This window comes from Apiotrichum porosum, assembly GCF_003942205.1.
Source record: "Apiotrichum porosum strain DSM 27194 chromosome Unknown scaffold_8, whole genome shotgun sequence".
NCBI classification, from domain to species: domain Eukaryota; kingdom Fungi; phylum Basidiomycota; class Tremellomycetes; order Trichosporonales; family Trichosporonaceae; genus Apiotrichum; species Apiotrichum porosum.
In genome coordinates, this window is record NW_021167115.1 from 385,480 (window position 1) to 400,799 (window position 15,320).

General features: G+C 59.4%; 4 protein-coding genes across 4 annotated transcripts; 2 read left to right on the forward strand and 2 right to left on the reverse strand.

The window, feature by feature from the left end:
* Positions 1-157: 157 nt before the first annotated feature.
* Positions 158-679, reverse strand: EHS24_008921 (uncharacterized protein; the record flags this gene model as incomplete). Its single annotated transcript, XM_028624220.1, has 2 exons — positions 158-161; positions 243-679. The coding sequence occupies 2 exons, from the start codon at positions 677-679 to the stop codon at positions 158-160; spliced, it is 441 nt and encodes a 146-aa protein (XP_028475292.1).
* Positions 680-7,350: 6,671 nt separating this feature from the next.
* Positions 7,351-10,069, reverse strand: EHS24_008922 (uncharacterized protein; the record flags this gene model as incomplete). The annotated part of the gene is made up of 4 exons (XM_028624221.1): positions 7,351-7,450; positions 7,505-8,015; positions 8,056-9,480; positions 9,526-10,069. 4 exons carry the CDS (start codon positions 10,067-10,069, stop codon positions 7,351-7,353), a joined length of 2,580 nt encoding a protein of 859 aa, XP_028475293.1.
* Positions 10,070-11,442: 1,373 nt separating this feature from the next.
* Positions 11,443-11,976, forward strand: EHS24_008923 (uncharacterized protein; the record flags this gene model as incomplete). The annotated part of the gene is made up of 1 exon (XM_028624222.1): positions 11,443-11,976. The coding sequence occupies one exon, from the start codon at positions 11,443-11,445 to the stop codon at positions 11,974-11,976; it is 534 nt and encodes a 177-aa protein (XP_028475294.1).
* Positions 11,977-12,346: 370 nt separating this feature from the next.
* Positions 12,347-15,098, forward strand: EHS24_008924 (uncharacterized protein; the record flags this gene model as incomplete). The annotated part of the gene is made up of 5 exons (XM_028624223.1): positions 12,347-12,486; positions 12,542-12,724; positions 12,859-12,993; positions 13,053-15,023; positions 15,068-15,098. 5 exons carry the CDS (start codon positions 12,347-12,349, stop codon positions 15,096-15,098), a joined length of 2,460 nt encoding a protein of 819 aa, XP_028475295.1.
* Positions 15,099-15,320: the final 222 nt, after the last annotated feature.

Here is a 15,320-nt window from a genome sequence, read left to right on the forward strand (position 1 = left end):
GCTGTCAGTACCGAATCACTACTGTTGGCCGGGGGCACGGAACGAAAGCGCCAACGGTAAAAGTGCGACATGTTTAGATCAGAGTAGTGAGAAACACGGCCGGAAGTGTCTAACGGCGGACTGCTAGTGGCCGCCTTCTTTTATCGGTTCCAAAAACTTACCTCATTTCGACTGGGCCTAGTACATGGTGTGTATGCCGGGAGCCATGTGGTGCATGCACGGGGGCCTGTGGAGGTGCATACGAGTCGTCGGCGGGGTATGGCGGTCGGTGGTGGTCACTTCGGCGGGGATACGGCTCGTAGCGGGGGTCATAGTACCCTCCACGCAAACGCTCGCGGTCCTGGTACGGACCGGGCATTGGGTCAGACCGCTGGCGGGTAGGAGGTCCACGATGGTCGTCATAATAAGGTGGGTACGGTGGGCGCGAGTGTCGTGGATGAGGCAGAATGAGCATGGGCGGCGGCAGACCGTCCGGGGACGGCATTTTGCCTGGCGGATGGTAATGGCCGCCACGGCCGTGCTGTGCCGGCGCCGAAGTTGTGTGTGGATCGCGACCGCGGCTTGGCCCAGCGTGTCCCACAGCCTCGTGCTGCTCTCCGTACCGGTCTGGCGGCGCGTCGGAAGTGAGCATGTCAGAGACCGAGAGGGAGATGGAGCTGCGCCGCGGCCCGCTGGACATGGTGGTGCCACGTCTGGGCGCGGCGCTCATTAATGGGCCCCCCGTCCAAGCAGGCCAAAAGGTTGATGTCTGGTGGGATGGAGGACGAGGACGGCAATGACAGGCCGAATCGCGTCGACGATGGGGGAATGTTGTGTTGTGTGCCTTGTGGTGGTGTGAGATGGAGGGGGAGTGAGAGGAGAAGAGGTGGGGCTGGATGCAAGGCAGCGCCACGTTATGAGCCAGCGAGCTGCTGCCCGTGTTGCCCAATGAGCGGCCTGTGGGTGGGTGAGAGATGCAGTGGACGGTAGAGAGAAATGGTCGGCTGTGCCCAGTGGCTGCTGTTAGGCGTTGGTTCGGTCGTCCTATGGACGTTGTGGTGGTGGTCGATGATCGTCGCGCGCCAGACAGAGAGGTCCATCCACCGCAAGGGCGAGGGCGGGTGTGCGCGGGTGGTGGCTGATGAGGCGCGTCAGGGCAGCTCGGCGGTGGCCAGCGGTACAGCGGTACTGCCCGCGCTTGGCGGCGTGCGGACAAGGCGGCCGTTGCCGAGAGCGCAAAAGGGGGGGCGGCGGCGGGGGTAGAGGCCTGTCGCGCGCGAGCGACACAGAGAGAGAGAGAGAGGAAATATAGGAGATAGAGAGAGAGAGAGAGAGAGAAGAGAGAAAGAGAGAGAGAGAGAGGACGAAAAGAACCACAGACGACGAGACAGAGAGAGACCAGGACAACACACAAAGCGGCGAGTTTTTACACCAACGAACGCACGCCGCGCCGCCCTCTCTCTCCAACGCAACAGTCCAAACGTGCTCCTGGCGTGTTCTCCCTCCCTCCCTTTGCTCGTTCGTGGGCTGGAGCGCTCAAGGTCCCCCTATGCTGCGTGCGTGCCCGCCCATCCACACCACGCACGCGCGCGCGTCCGCAAAGGGCGGGCTCGACTCTGTCCCGACTGCCGACAGCCGGCTCTCGGGGAAAACTGGCTATACTTGGTCTCTCGTTGGGTGGTTCTCCCCTTTTCGTGACTCGTGCCCACAGCGCAAGCAACGTCTATCGCTGTCTCGCCTCGCGAGCCTCGGGTGCTGCTTGGCGATCTCTACTAGATCAGGCTCACTGCCCTCCGGAGATGCAGCGGAGCAAGATCGGGAGCAAAGTCACCACGCGTGCCGGCTGTTCTTTGGGGAGGAGCCTGCACCGTTTGGAGGAAGAAGAAGGGGAGGAGGAAGGAGGAAGGAGTAGTCGATTTGGGAATGTTCTGCTGGCGCCGTGCAGCGTCGGCCGAGTTGGGGAAACGTGTGCACAGTGCACTGGCGTGGTTTTGGTGACGGTACGGGGGGTGTCGAGTGTATGTATGTACCCGCCGGCACCCTTGATGCTCCAACAAGCTAATGTAGTTATAATGGAGCCGGTTGTGTGTGTGTATGTGAGGAAAAGAGCAACGACAGCAGCAAAAGGTGTTGGCCGTTGTGGACTAGAGGTGTCGGGTCGGAGACGACGGGGGTGTGCACCATTGAGCAGACTGTTTAGGTCCTTTCGGGAGATCCCACCAGACCCCACACACCCAAAACTTCGTTGCTCCCTATAGTGCATGTCGTATGTCGTACACATAACACGCATGTCATGGGTGCTCCCCCCTCCCCGGATGCAGACCCAAGCTGCAGCCGAACCACCACCAGCGTACAACGCGCTTCGGGAGCAGGGGGGTGGGGTGGGGGGCAAGCGAGAGGCGACGCCAGTATAAACGGCACAGACCCAGCCAGGCCCGCACAAACACACACAGACACACCGCCGCTGTTGTCTCCGCATTACCCTCCTCTCTGCACCGACTTTTTTTTTGCTCCATGCAAAAAGATACTTTGACGTAGACGCTAGAGTCCCGGACCAAAACGTTCCTCGCCTCGCGGCCGGGCGGCCCCCATCCTACTCGTTGTTTCCAGATAAGCACGGTGGTTCCTCGGTATAGGCCCGTGGACCCATGGACCTCTCCCCCGCGTCGCCCTCCTCCCCCTCCTCCTCCTCCTCCTCCCCCGCTATATACGGCACCGCAACAGCAGATACACAAACTCTACGAGATGAGGTATGTGCCCGTCCCATGATCTCATGGCACGTTTACGCCAGCAGCGGCGAGCTGGCCCAGCTCCCAAGATAGCGATGATGCGTTTCGCTCGCGTTCCCGGGATCCGCCCACGCCTCATCCCACGAACGAGCGACGACTCGTGATCGGCCAGGCCGACCGACGACCATGCTCTGACGCGGCAAACATCAGGAACACGAGGCACCGCGCAAAACAACCCGCTTCTTGGGTCGCAAAGGAGGGAGCCAAAAAGCTCTCACTGCTGCGCGCTCCACCGTAACGTGCGCGAAGCGTGTGACATCAGAGGGCATCAGATGGTCTTTGCATTCTTGGATCCTTGAGCCCCGCCGTTTCCGTCCGCCCCCACAACGACGCAGACAAAAAAAGGGTTTAGCGGACGTGTTTTTTGGGTATTGGGTACTAACCCCCGAGGATAAAGCGCCCACCACACCCATGGGGCTTTCCGGGTATGAGGCGCGGGCGGCATGCGACAGACCTGTGGAACCAGAGCCCGTCCAGGCCGTCCAGCGGCCAGCGGCCAGCGGCCCAGCCAGGCCAGCCAGCAAGGGCAGTTCGGCTGCCGCAGGCTGACATGGACATGGTCATTGCCCACTGCGCCACTGCCCCCACTGGCCGCCGTCCACTCTTTTTGTGTGTCACACAGGTTTGGTCACGAGCATCAGAGGACGTTTGCCGGCGGCCAAGGATCCAAGGAGGCAAATGGTGAAAAGGGCAACACTGCTCGGTCGTTCTCATAACTGCGCAGTCTCTATGTACTGTACTGTATTGTACAGCATCGTACAGTTTTGTGCCTCAGGTCATGGTACCGTCGTACCCTCGTCCAGTTGCAATGTCATGGAAAGCAACCATTTTACATTTCTGATCCAGATTGCCGCCGAGTTTCGGCTCCTTTTGGTATGGATTGTGGCAGTACGGCAGTCTGGGCCTACACTTTTCGTGTCCAGTCCCCGTTCTCCCCAGACACTGACGAGAGGCGCATACCGCTTGACATGCATGCCCACGCGCGCGCGCGGTTTAAGGGGTGCCGAGATCCAAGCATCACAGGCATGTCGGAGACTCTCATGTTCCCCTCGACCTGGCAGTGGAACAGACATGACGCCTCATACCAAGCCTCCCTTCCAACGACCCTCGATACATCAAGTATATATCTTGTTCGCCACTTGCTACATACTGCAGACTCGCCACTTGGTCACTTTGGCACTGCGAGGACGAATCTTTTCACGACGCGAGTTTTTTGTCTTCATGTTCGGGAGCCTCCCTGACGTCCTTCGCGTCAGGCCCCCCACCCGGGGCCCGCGGGCGCTCCACCGTGGTCCCACTGTTCTCGTTGCCTGGATGGCCCAACGACCGACGGAAACAGCCTTGTGACGACCTGTCGCCAAGATCCTGTAGGCGACGAATATGCTCAGCGCACACTGGTACATACACCGGTACACCGGAGGGATCGGATGGTGCAGCGGCACAATGTGTCAGAGCCAATGTGGTGCAGGGAGTTGAAGGGGCCATGTCAGTAGTGGCTCGTGGGCTGCCTGCCCCGTCCACCCTGCAGAATCTTTGATCTGCGTCCAGAACTCCCGGATCTTCGATCTTGGATCTGAATCTTGGAGGCGGTGTGGTTGCGTTTCCGTGTCCGTTTCCGGCTTTCCCTGCCCAGATCCGGGACAAGCATCTGCTGTGGGTGAAGTTTGGAACAGACCGCTGCTAACGAGGCTTCTGTTTGTTCAAGGGCCCCCCCCGTACGAGAACTCCCCCGGCCCCCCGTGATCCCGTGACCTCAAGTTCTGTGTCTCGTCAGTAAACGTAATACACCGTCAGCGCTTCTTGTTGTCACCATCTGTAACCCGTAACCTCTAGGCGCACCACAGCACAATGTGTGTCATGGTGCGTGGGTGTTGACGATCTGCGCGCATCCCAGAAAGATGGAATGGTTAATCCACAGGCACACGAGGTACGCACGACAAAACACCAACCCAACACCAACGACTCCATGACCCGTTTCCGCACTCGCTTCAAGCGAGCCCGGCTCCTCTCGTCACGACGATCGTGAGTGCACAGGAGGGCACAGCTGCGAAGCAGTGCGGTTGTACATCGGCTGACCAGGTGTCTGCAAGTCGCACGGTATGCAAGGTGGGGCACGTAGCACTTCCCAGAACGCTCCATGTGGATCGTGGGTATCCATCTGCTGGACTGTCGTAGGCCACGACTAGGTCCATCGGACAGCTCCGATGTGGGTGACACGGTGGCCCGGTGTGTCCTTTAGCTCCACGAAGCCTTGCAGCCTTTGGAGCCAGCATCAGTAAGATTCGGGTCTCCAAACTGCTAATGCAGACATACGACATGCTACCTGACACCGGACCACACCATGGTAGCGCGCGCCAACGTGTGGTATGTATCTAGCGCGGCTATTATTGGTGTGCGCCATGGTTTCGCTGCCACACCCACCATGCGCGTTCACTCCTTCACGACCCACACTTCATCGAGGTACCTTTATTTTCGCAGAGTCCCTCCCGCTCCTCCAGGATGGCGACGCGCCTGTGTTGTTCGTTGGAGCAGGACCAAGCGTTTCGGTTGATGGGAGCCGAACAGACTTTCCCTCGACAAGAGTACGAAGCGTGCTGTGATTGCAGATCATTGGCAGCCGCCGCTTCAGGACCCCATATACCCTAACCGCGCTCGTAGAATGAACCTGCCCATTAGCCTCACCAAAGCCGCTTGATCGGTTCTGGGTCTCGGGCCGACGAGGGCCCAAAAAAAATGGCCCCTCCGCGCTCTCTGAGCTTGACGCGCGCAGTACAAGTAGAGGAGAGTGTCCAACAGCTCCACCCATTCCATAGCAACATGGGGCCGTGCGGGACGGGCAGAAGGGAGTGTGTGGAAAGGGGGTGTGTTCCTGCACCGATAAAAAGGTGCACCGGGGGGTGTACGACGACGACAACTTACACCGACGTCCTCCCGCGCCCGTGTACCTGACGTTGCCGGACTGCGGGAATTGCGTGTTAAGCCGGCGCCCGTGTGCCACAACAGCTTATTTGTAACCCATCGCTGCTATTCTCCATTGTGTTGTGTTGCAACAACAGGGTATACCGTGGGAGCTAGAGAATACAAACATGGCCCAGATGTCACTCACACAGATCTCACGGTTGTCACATTGATGTATGCAACAGCGAGAGAATTGATTGCACCTGGCCAACAACTCAAAACGCCACACTGGCTATTGCTTTGCAACCTCAAGCCTCTGCTGACGCCTCATTGACTGTGCGACCATTGGTGGGTTGTCTGCGCCAGGAAGCTGGTTGGACAAAAACACCTCAGCCCGGTGACAGGGCACACTTGGCTCTCGTATTATTGGTTCGTCTTGAGCCAGTGGACAAGGCGCCGTGGACATGTGCTAAAGGTGCGGGGACTCGTCAAAGTGAAGAGTTTGGTGCAGAGACTCACCTAAAGAGTGCTCTGGGGTCACATACCACACTCACATATCGCAGAAAGGGCACATCCATTTCTCAGAAACTTTACACTCTCAAAGCATGTCTCTCTCGTCTTGGCATGCTTTTTCAGGCCGAGAACGAGAATTTGTGTGTATCTCTCTCTCTCTCTCTATTTCTTCGCCAGGCTATCGGCTGTCATATGGTTGTTCTAAGGTTAACTCCCGTTCAGCAAGCACAAGCGTACCCAACAACCCCAAATAAACATAGATCCCAACTTGCAACTGGGGCACATTCGTGACTGCAAATTAAACGACATTGAACCCTCTTGCTCCTACGACTGACAAAGATAGGTCTGGCGATGGTGTGCCGCCTGACACACTGGCATATTCACTCCACAGCGTTCTTGAGTCGCCCTCAACAGGCGCCAAGCACTCGATCGCACAAGGAGGGACCCATGCATTAAGAGGATACAAACACTGCGTGAACCGCCCCGTCTTCCACCGCCTACTTGCTCGCAGCTACCCAGATGCACAGACGTACGTGACACACCCGTCCACGCGCAGGATGGAAAAAAACACACTACCGGCACCAAACTTGTCGTTAAACGCACACATTGATCTGCACGGTTGGTTTCTCACCATGGCACATAACAACGGAATGCCTCCGCCCAAAGAGAAGAGTGAGATGGACATGCCCCAGGCAGATCTTGCCGCGCAGATGAGGAGAGGACACAGCAGCACAGCCGGTCCTGTAAACTCTCCTCTCCAGCACAGCTCAACAACACGCGACAAGCCATACCCGCCTCGGTGCACGCTGGGCACTGCAAAACATGCACAGTAAATGACTGTTAATTGGACAGGCCTCTCTAACGAGGACTACTGACATACAGTAGCATAGCACGGTCTGCCCACTACGGGTACAGTGTACTACTTGTACAGGGGTCGTACAGGGTTACAAAGTGGTTGATGATGATGAAGCACCTTCTCTCCTCTCCCAGGCTCTCCAATGCTTGTTGTTGTCTGGTCAAGATCATGCCGAGGGGAGCGAGCTCGGATAGCTTTCAGCTCTCCGCGAATTAACGGTCATGGGCTTTGCTGCCCAGGTGCAAGGGGCAAGGTACAAAGGTGTCGCAGAGTAGCAATACCTGGCGATACCTGGCGATACCTGGCGATATCCACCTAGTCCTCTGCGCGCGCGAGTGGGCGCACCACCATCGACTCTAGTCCAGCCTTGGACACTCGTCTGCCGGGTTGGAGAGTGGTGCGGTCCACGGGAGCCCTGCGGTGCGCGTCAGTACGCGCCACCACAAGGGTTGATGTGCAAAATATTCACCGTCTGTGGACCCATTGTCCGTTCTTGCGGATCTCAATGTCGGCGTGAGAGACGCGGCCGCGGCGGCCATGGCCGCCATCGGGGGTGTGCTCGGGCAGCTCATCTACTGGCGACGCCGGGTCGTCTTTGATGAGTCGCTCGCTGCCAAACTCTGGCGGGAGCGACTCGCGCGTGTACCTCGGTCCGACCCTCGGCTCGCGTGCGACGAGCGGCTCGTCGTCGTCGTTGCCGCCCATACCCGCCTGGGCCGGCTGCGACTTGCTCAAGTCGGCCTCGCCATGCACCCCGGCAGACTGCTTATGACCCAGCTCGGCAGCCTCAAACTCCATGAGCTCGGCAACGAACCCGATGTTGGGTGAGATGCCGCGTCGCCGCTGGGAGACGTATTGGTACGAGGTCTGGAGCGTCCAGGCGTTGGCGTGGATCAGATAGGCCAGGACGGCCGTCACCGAACGCGACTTGCCAGCCTTGCAGTGCACATAGACAGGAGCAGAGTGTAGCCGAGCGTCATCTGGGGGTAGTTAGAGGATGCTACGCGATTAACCACTCACCGAGGAGCTTGCACGCTTCGCGGATACCCTGGTTCACTCCCGACTCCTCCACAGTGTCCTTCATGGGGATGCGATAGTATCGCTCAAACTTTGTGCGCAGACCTAGTCCCTCATCGTCATCACACTCAATAGCGACGTTCAATATTCGCCGCACACCGAGTGCCAAGAGCTCCTCGACATCGTTATGTGTGGTGATCTCAGGACCGAGGTAGAGGAACGAGGGGAGGATGGTCGATATCTCAATCGGAAGCTGCACGCGTGCAGGCGGCGTCGATAGCGACATGGGCAGACCGGGAGAGGAAGGGTGGGTCGGGTAGTTGGCTGACGGTTGGATGGGCGTGAGGAGATGCGGTTGCGCATAGGCGGTAGGCAAGCCACCCGTGTCCATTCCAGCAGCGCGTGGTGTAAGCCCCATCCCGCTGGAATGTGCGCCGGGCGAGCTTGCTGGGGAAAGTCGACTGGATCCAACATCAATGGTAAGCTGTGCTGGCTTGAGGCGCCCAGATCTCAAAGGCGGTGCCATGGACATTTTGCCAGCAGCCTTTGCGTTGTCAAGGTTGAGTTGCAGCCTTGGAGGTCTTCGTCCTGGCGATGTCGGCGATGGGCCCATGGACAGAGAGGGCAAGGTTCGTCGTGGGCTGCCGATTCGTAATGCCGAGACAGACCGGACGCCGGTCTGGCTCGGGGCTGGTGCCGCCGACGAGTTGACCGGCGAGGTGGCGATGGGCGAAATCATCGTCGCGTCCTCGGGCGATGGCGTCATTACAGTGAGGGCTTGTGTTGGTGTAATTGTTTTGGCACTCATTGAGCTCGAGGTGCTGCTGCTGCGAGGCCAGACGTTGACGCTCTGCTCGCCCATGACCACCAGGCCACTCGAGTGCGCATGTTCTGCAATCGCCGCCCAGCCACCGTGCAGCACGGAGACGGTACCGATTGTGACGAGTGGCGCCAGCACAGCAGCGAGGGCGCGAGGCCGGTCCTCGTCCATCTCGTCACCAACGACAACAACGTCCACGTGCTTGCCAACGTCGATGCTTTCCCACATGGTCTGTCCGGCAACAGTGCTGACGAAACGGGCGAGATCGACCCAAGTGTTCTGGCAAATGTCCACTGTCTGATGGCGCAGGCGGTTCAAGATGAGCGAGGGGATAGAGAAGTTGGCGGCGCCGTGCAAATGTCCAGCAAGAAAGTCGTCGAGTGGTCGGATATCGGCCATGAGGAATTGTGGCGAGGAACGGACGAGTGCGATCGTCTGCGCGGCCGTGAGGGATGGCGCAGAGTCGACAGGCGAGATGATACCACTTGAGATGGACTCGCCGTCGCTGTCGGTGATGGTCACGTTAAGAGGACGTTCGCGGAGGTTCTGGTGCACTGATTTCCGCAGTGTCGAGAGATCCATCAAGTCGCTGCTGAGCGAGCTGTGCGCTGGCCTCGTCAGCGTTGCGTGGCGAGCCATTGCTGGGCACTCACTGCTTCCTCCTGTCAGCTGCGCTGCCTCAATGTCGACGGGGTCCCTGGACGTGATTTCCAGCGGGCTAGGGCGGTGCTTTGAGGAAGTCGCTACACTACGAGGGTGGTCGTCCTGCAGGAAAGCACCGCCCTTGTCGGTATTGTTGTTGGGCAAGTGTGACTGTCGGAACGGATGGGACTTGTGCGTCAACATAGCGGGAGACATGGTGGCTGGCGACTGCGTAAACGATACCATGCGCTCGTCAGCCAAGGCTCCCAGTTCAAACGGTCGAGCCAACGTCGATGGGGTCATTGGTGTTCGAAGCGAGTCCGACGGAGCCGTAGATATGGACATCATTGTCTCCAGACGGTCGCCCAGCTGGGTACCCCACGGCGGTGTAGAGCCTGCGCTTGGTATGTCGTGCACAGTTGATGCGGTGTGGACCCCGCCCGATACACCGGACGCGACAAGCTCGTTCCCGTCTCTTTCGGCAACAGCAGGTAGCAAGGGCGGGGAGGTCGCTGAAGTGTCAACACCACCGTGCGGATTCTCGGCGCTGGCCATGGTAATGGCGCGGGGGGGTAGGCGGGCGCGCGAGGCCGCAAGACGAGTGATGCTAATGCGCGTCTAGGTGATGGCAAGGCAATGCGTAAACCGGGACTTGTTGGGAAGGCTCTCAGACGGCGGCCCGGGCGCGCGCCGGGCAGGGCTGGATGCGAGCGCTGAGCGCTGGGCGTGGTGCAGTGCCGGCACGGGGAGAGGGTTGTGCGCTGTGGAGGGATGTGCGGCGGGGGTTGGTGCGATGGATGGGATGGAAGAGAATGACAAGAGCAGGAGGGGGGGAAGCGTGTGTGGGGTGGGTTGTGTTGCACGCTCGACTTTGCTGTGCAGTGTGTCGGTGGTGGACGGCGGCGGCGTGCGGGGGCCGTAGGCGGCAACACACCAGAAACCAGGGGGGAGGGAGAGGGAGAGGGGGGTTGTTCAAACGCCTTCACAGCAACGGCCGTGGGTGGCGTGCGTATCGAGATCTATAGCGGCAGCTCGGCGCGGTGGGTGGAGTTGATAGAGATAGCAAAAAGACCACACACGAGTGCACAAGAAGATATTATGCACAGCATGTGAGGGTGGGGCAAAAGACTTGGATTCCAGACTAAGCACCCAAAAGGGTCTCCTCTCTCGATGACTGGCCTGAACACTCGTGCAGGCCACACACCGCAGCGGCGCAGCGGCCGCGCAGGCCGCAGTTCTCTGTGTGCCAAATGCAGCTCGGCGCTTTGGCTCTGTCCTCGCATCCCGTGGGCGGTGGGCAGTGGTGCAGGCCGTGAAGGCCGGCGATGTCGCATGGCCGGATGCCGAACATGGTTCATGATAGAGGCCCAAAAAGCACACATTACGCTTTATTCGCACTTTGCAACTCGAAAAAGGACAGTGTACAGCGTACAGCGTCCTGCCTAGCTGCCTCTACATATGGCCCTCGCCAGTGTCCCATAGTCTTCCATGCCCACACCGTCGCCGTGGCACGCATCGTCTCATGCATTCCTGTGGCCTGTGGGCTTTTGGTCTCTGCTGAGAGGGCACGTAGCCGGCCTCCGGCTGCCCCTTTGCTTCACACAGCCGTCGCTCTCGCTAGACATCCGGTCCTTCCCGTACACACACTCAACACACAGTACACCACAGAACTGTAATAATCAACGACGGCCTCTTTGACATGTGGTTCTCGCATCATGTGAACTGTGTGCTTGACGCCATTGTCGCGGTTTAATAAGCAGAGTCGGGGGCGCCCGGCATCGTTATTCCGAACGCACGCACCCTTTCGCCTTCGCCGCCCACGCCGCCCACGGCGTCAGTTAGCGGGGACAGGCAAGTCGTCAGTCGTCGTCAGTCTCCTTTCATCAAACTTGCATTATCCTTGCTGCCAACCACACCCATATGCCCCCATGACCGACCACCTTCACTCCGACCCAGGCGCGCCCAGCGCCAGCGGTGCCAACCTCCTGGAAAGCGAACTGCATCTTCCGTACGAGGTGCTGGCGGCGATCGTTTCTGCCGTCGACCCCGCCGACAAGGCGACGCTCGCCGTCCTGCTCCGTGTATGCCAAACGACAAACGAACTGGCTGCCCCACTCCTCTACGCCGACCTTAGTATCACCGACAAGAACCTTCCTGGCGTGCTGCACGGCATCATTGACCCTCGCAAACCACCCCTGCCCGACTGGTGTGTGTATCCCACCACCGAGTCGAATGCGCGCAAGCGTGCCCTCCTCGCCCACACGACGACACTGCGTGTTCGCTCCGTCCCAGAGGACTGCGCGAGTGACGAGTGTCACCGTGTCTACCGTCTGTGTCCCATGGACAAGGACACATTCCCCGCCGTCAAGACTGTGATGGTCAGCACGACTGTGCCGTACCATCACGACGTGAGCGCGCGCCGACTGAGTGCCAGCCCCCCAACCTCCACGCCGAGTCCTTGAGCGGGGGGAGAGCCGTATCGGCATTGGGCGCGAGTGTATCGGCTTTCGGCGTGATGAGGAGTGCGCATACGAGCGCAGGAAGGTCGACAAGGGCGAGGGAGAGGCGAGCAGTGGCCCGAATCGACGACCTTTGGGTGGCAAGAAAGTGGATGACAAAGTGGAGAGACGTAACAACAATGACGCGCACGGACCTCCTCGTTCTCTGAGCCAGGCCTTTCAGCTGCCTTCTCCCATCTACACGCGCTCTGCCTTCCTTGGACCTGCGCAACAGATCGACCTTCCCTCCTGGTCCTTTTCGTCTTCCCTCCCATTCTCCACTCCGCCCACTTCTCCCTCTCCCCCACCACCAACCACCCCCACACCATTCACCATGCCATCCAGCTCGCCAGGCAACAGCAACCCGACCTTCCTCCCGCCGTCGAACGCTGGTACCGGTGCACCGCCCGGCTCTACCCCTCTCCCTCAACCCACCTCCTCGATGCCAGCGGTTCCCGGGTCCGTCGAGAGCGCGTTAGTCACCCATCAGCCATGAAGTAGATCGTGCACCGTCTGACCACCATACCAGGCTGTCTCCTCGCTCTCGACGCCGTCTGGCCATCGGTCTTGTCCCCCATCCCTCATCGACCGCCGCGGCACTGTCCGAGCTTGAACCCGTCCCCCTCCGCGTGGTCAACGCTCAGAGCGTGCGGGGCGCCAACGCCCACGACGGCGATCACGTAACAACCGTCAACAACAATGCCAGCCCAAGGTGAGTTCTGACGCTGCCTTGTCATTGATGCTCACTTGAAGTGAACCTGCGCGCCACATTCATCGTTCGACGGGCTCGGGCAGCCAATGCGCCTCAAGCATGCCCCTCCGTCTAGAACACTCATATCCTCGCAGTCCGTTGGGACGCAGTACACTGGTGCCTTCCCCATCCACTTTGCGTTCCTCTGCCAGCATCGACAAGGCGCTGTCCCGGACTGGCAAAGTGAAAGACAGCTCTGGGGAGGACGAGTCTCATAACGACCTTGCGACGTGAGTGCTCGGCATCAGGCCAGCTACCAGCTGTGGCAGGACACTGACGCACCCCGCAGAACCTCATCGTCCAGGACCCATCTGCCAAGGTCAAGTCGTTTGGTCCCTACTGGTCTTGGCGGCTCCACATCTTCTAGGGACACGGTGTCGGGCCAGCGTAGTGTAGCTTCCGTCATCCCATCCCAAGGTCGTCACCACACCGGACCGCCTTCAGCTGTCATTGACCTCACCTGCGACGACGACTCGGGCGACGATATCGGCAGCCATGTTGAAGTTGTTCCTCGTCAAGAGTCTGGAAGGCTCAATCCCAACAGCGAGGAGAAGACTGCACCCCGCGCCGACCGTAACTCCTCATCGAGTCGCAAGCGTTCCCTCGAGGACCAAGATGAGACGCCAGTAGCATCCAAGAAGCCTCGGCAAGCGTCCAGCGTCCGGAGCAAGTCTCGCGACAATGTCAACCAGAAGCCTGATCCCTCAGTCGACCCAGCCTCTGACAGCGACATTGCCAACGCCAAGATGCCACCCGCCCAGTCGATTCCCAGCACGACCTTCCCTTGGACGAGTCCAGCCCCAGGCATTCACCTCTTGTCGGCTGTTTTGCACGCAATCTCTGAAGGCCTACCGAAGAAGGAACGCGATGCCGTCATAGCTCAAGGCCCAGAGCTTATCAAGAGCCGCGCCGATGTCAACGTCAACGCTGTCGAATTCCTGGTGTCGCCCAGCCATCCTTTGCGCCTGAACCCCGACAACGCCAAGGTCCTGTTGGGAGCGATCGTTGAGCCCGACCTTCTTACGCCTGGTCGCCTGCAGTTCCCGGCCGACATTTACGAGCACGTCGCCGCCCTGATTGTCCGTCAACGCCTTGCCAACGTCGAGGTCATTGAGGTTACCGACTTTCTGCAAGGTGACGACTGGGACCTCCTCGAAAAGGCTAGCCAAGCACTGTGCCAAGTGATTGGTAAGAGGTGGCGCCCGCCCCTTTGCGCTCAACTCAAGACGGTTGTCATTCGCCAGTCGGCTGCTGAAGCACTTTGGGGGTCTGAGGACAAGGACAAGTTTTCTGGACTGAAGCGCCTGGGCAAGCCTACGTCCCTGTGCATCGACTTTAACCTGCGCTCGTGCGCCGAGGCAGTGATCCTGCCGCACTCCGAGTCCCAGCGCGGCCAAGACGGTGCCTACACGTATGGAACCTCTGCCAAATCCAGATGCCGACCCGAGCTCAAAATCCAAGTGGATGGAGTGCAAGAGTCCATTGCTGCTCTGATCCAGGGCGCCTGGCCCAAGATCAACACTGTCAATTTCCATGTGGGCGACATCACGCTTCCTTCGCTGCACCGTGGTGTGACCCACCGCGTGTTCTACTCTCCGACAGTGGAACCCTTCAACGGCCCCAAGCTCCTCAGGCGTACCGCCGGACGCCAGAAGAAGCAAAAGGTGGCCCGTCGGTTCGAGTGGGTGCCCACGTTGTTTGTCTCGACGCTCTTGGCCGAAGCGAAGCGCTGTGCGCGCGGCGAGGTCTCGGTCCTCGACGAGAGAAAGGACGTCCCCGAGGCCAAATGGGAGATCCACTACCCGTCCTCGCCATCTGACATGGCGGCCGATTTCCGCCGCTCCGAGGAGCTGCTTGCTCGAATCGTCGTGGACCGCATCTCACTCATCAACGCCGGTGTCGACGAGGCCACCATTGACGACAAGGCCGACGATAACCCCGAGCCCAAGTCGGTGGGTAGGACCCGCCGCTCAACCGCTGCACTTGCGCTCGCCGACAAGACAGCCTCTTCCACAAACAGGAAGTCGGACTCGACCCCGGAACTCATGAAAAGTGCCGGCGGCAGCGGGAGCGGCAAGAGCAAGGACATGGGCCGCGAGAAGGTGCCCGACAAGAAGGGCAAGAGTGCCGTCTCCGTGGAGGACAAGGACGTTCTTGAGGTACCCACCCGCCAAAAGGGCGGAGTGCAGTACGTCGGCTGGGTCGACTACCGCGCGCACAGCGAGGCGGAGGTGGTCTGTCCCTGCTGCAAGAGTCTGTGGTGAGTTTTAAACATAGCGCGAGAACGTCAACTGACGCATGTAGCTTTGTGAATGATGATGGGTCCGGCCACTAAGCGCGATAACGAAATAGCGGTGAAAGAAAAGAAAAAGAAGCCTGTAAATGGTGAGTGGTAGTATTCATTGGTAGTTGTTAACCACCCAGAGCGTCACCCAGAACGCGAACCACGAGAGAGTAAAGAGGTCACTGACCGCCGGTCCGCGACGATGATGGTATGTCTTCATGTCACCCACTGCCCAAGCTGACAGCAGCAGCATTCAAGGAAAGCCTGTTGTGT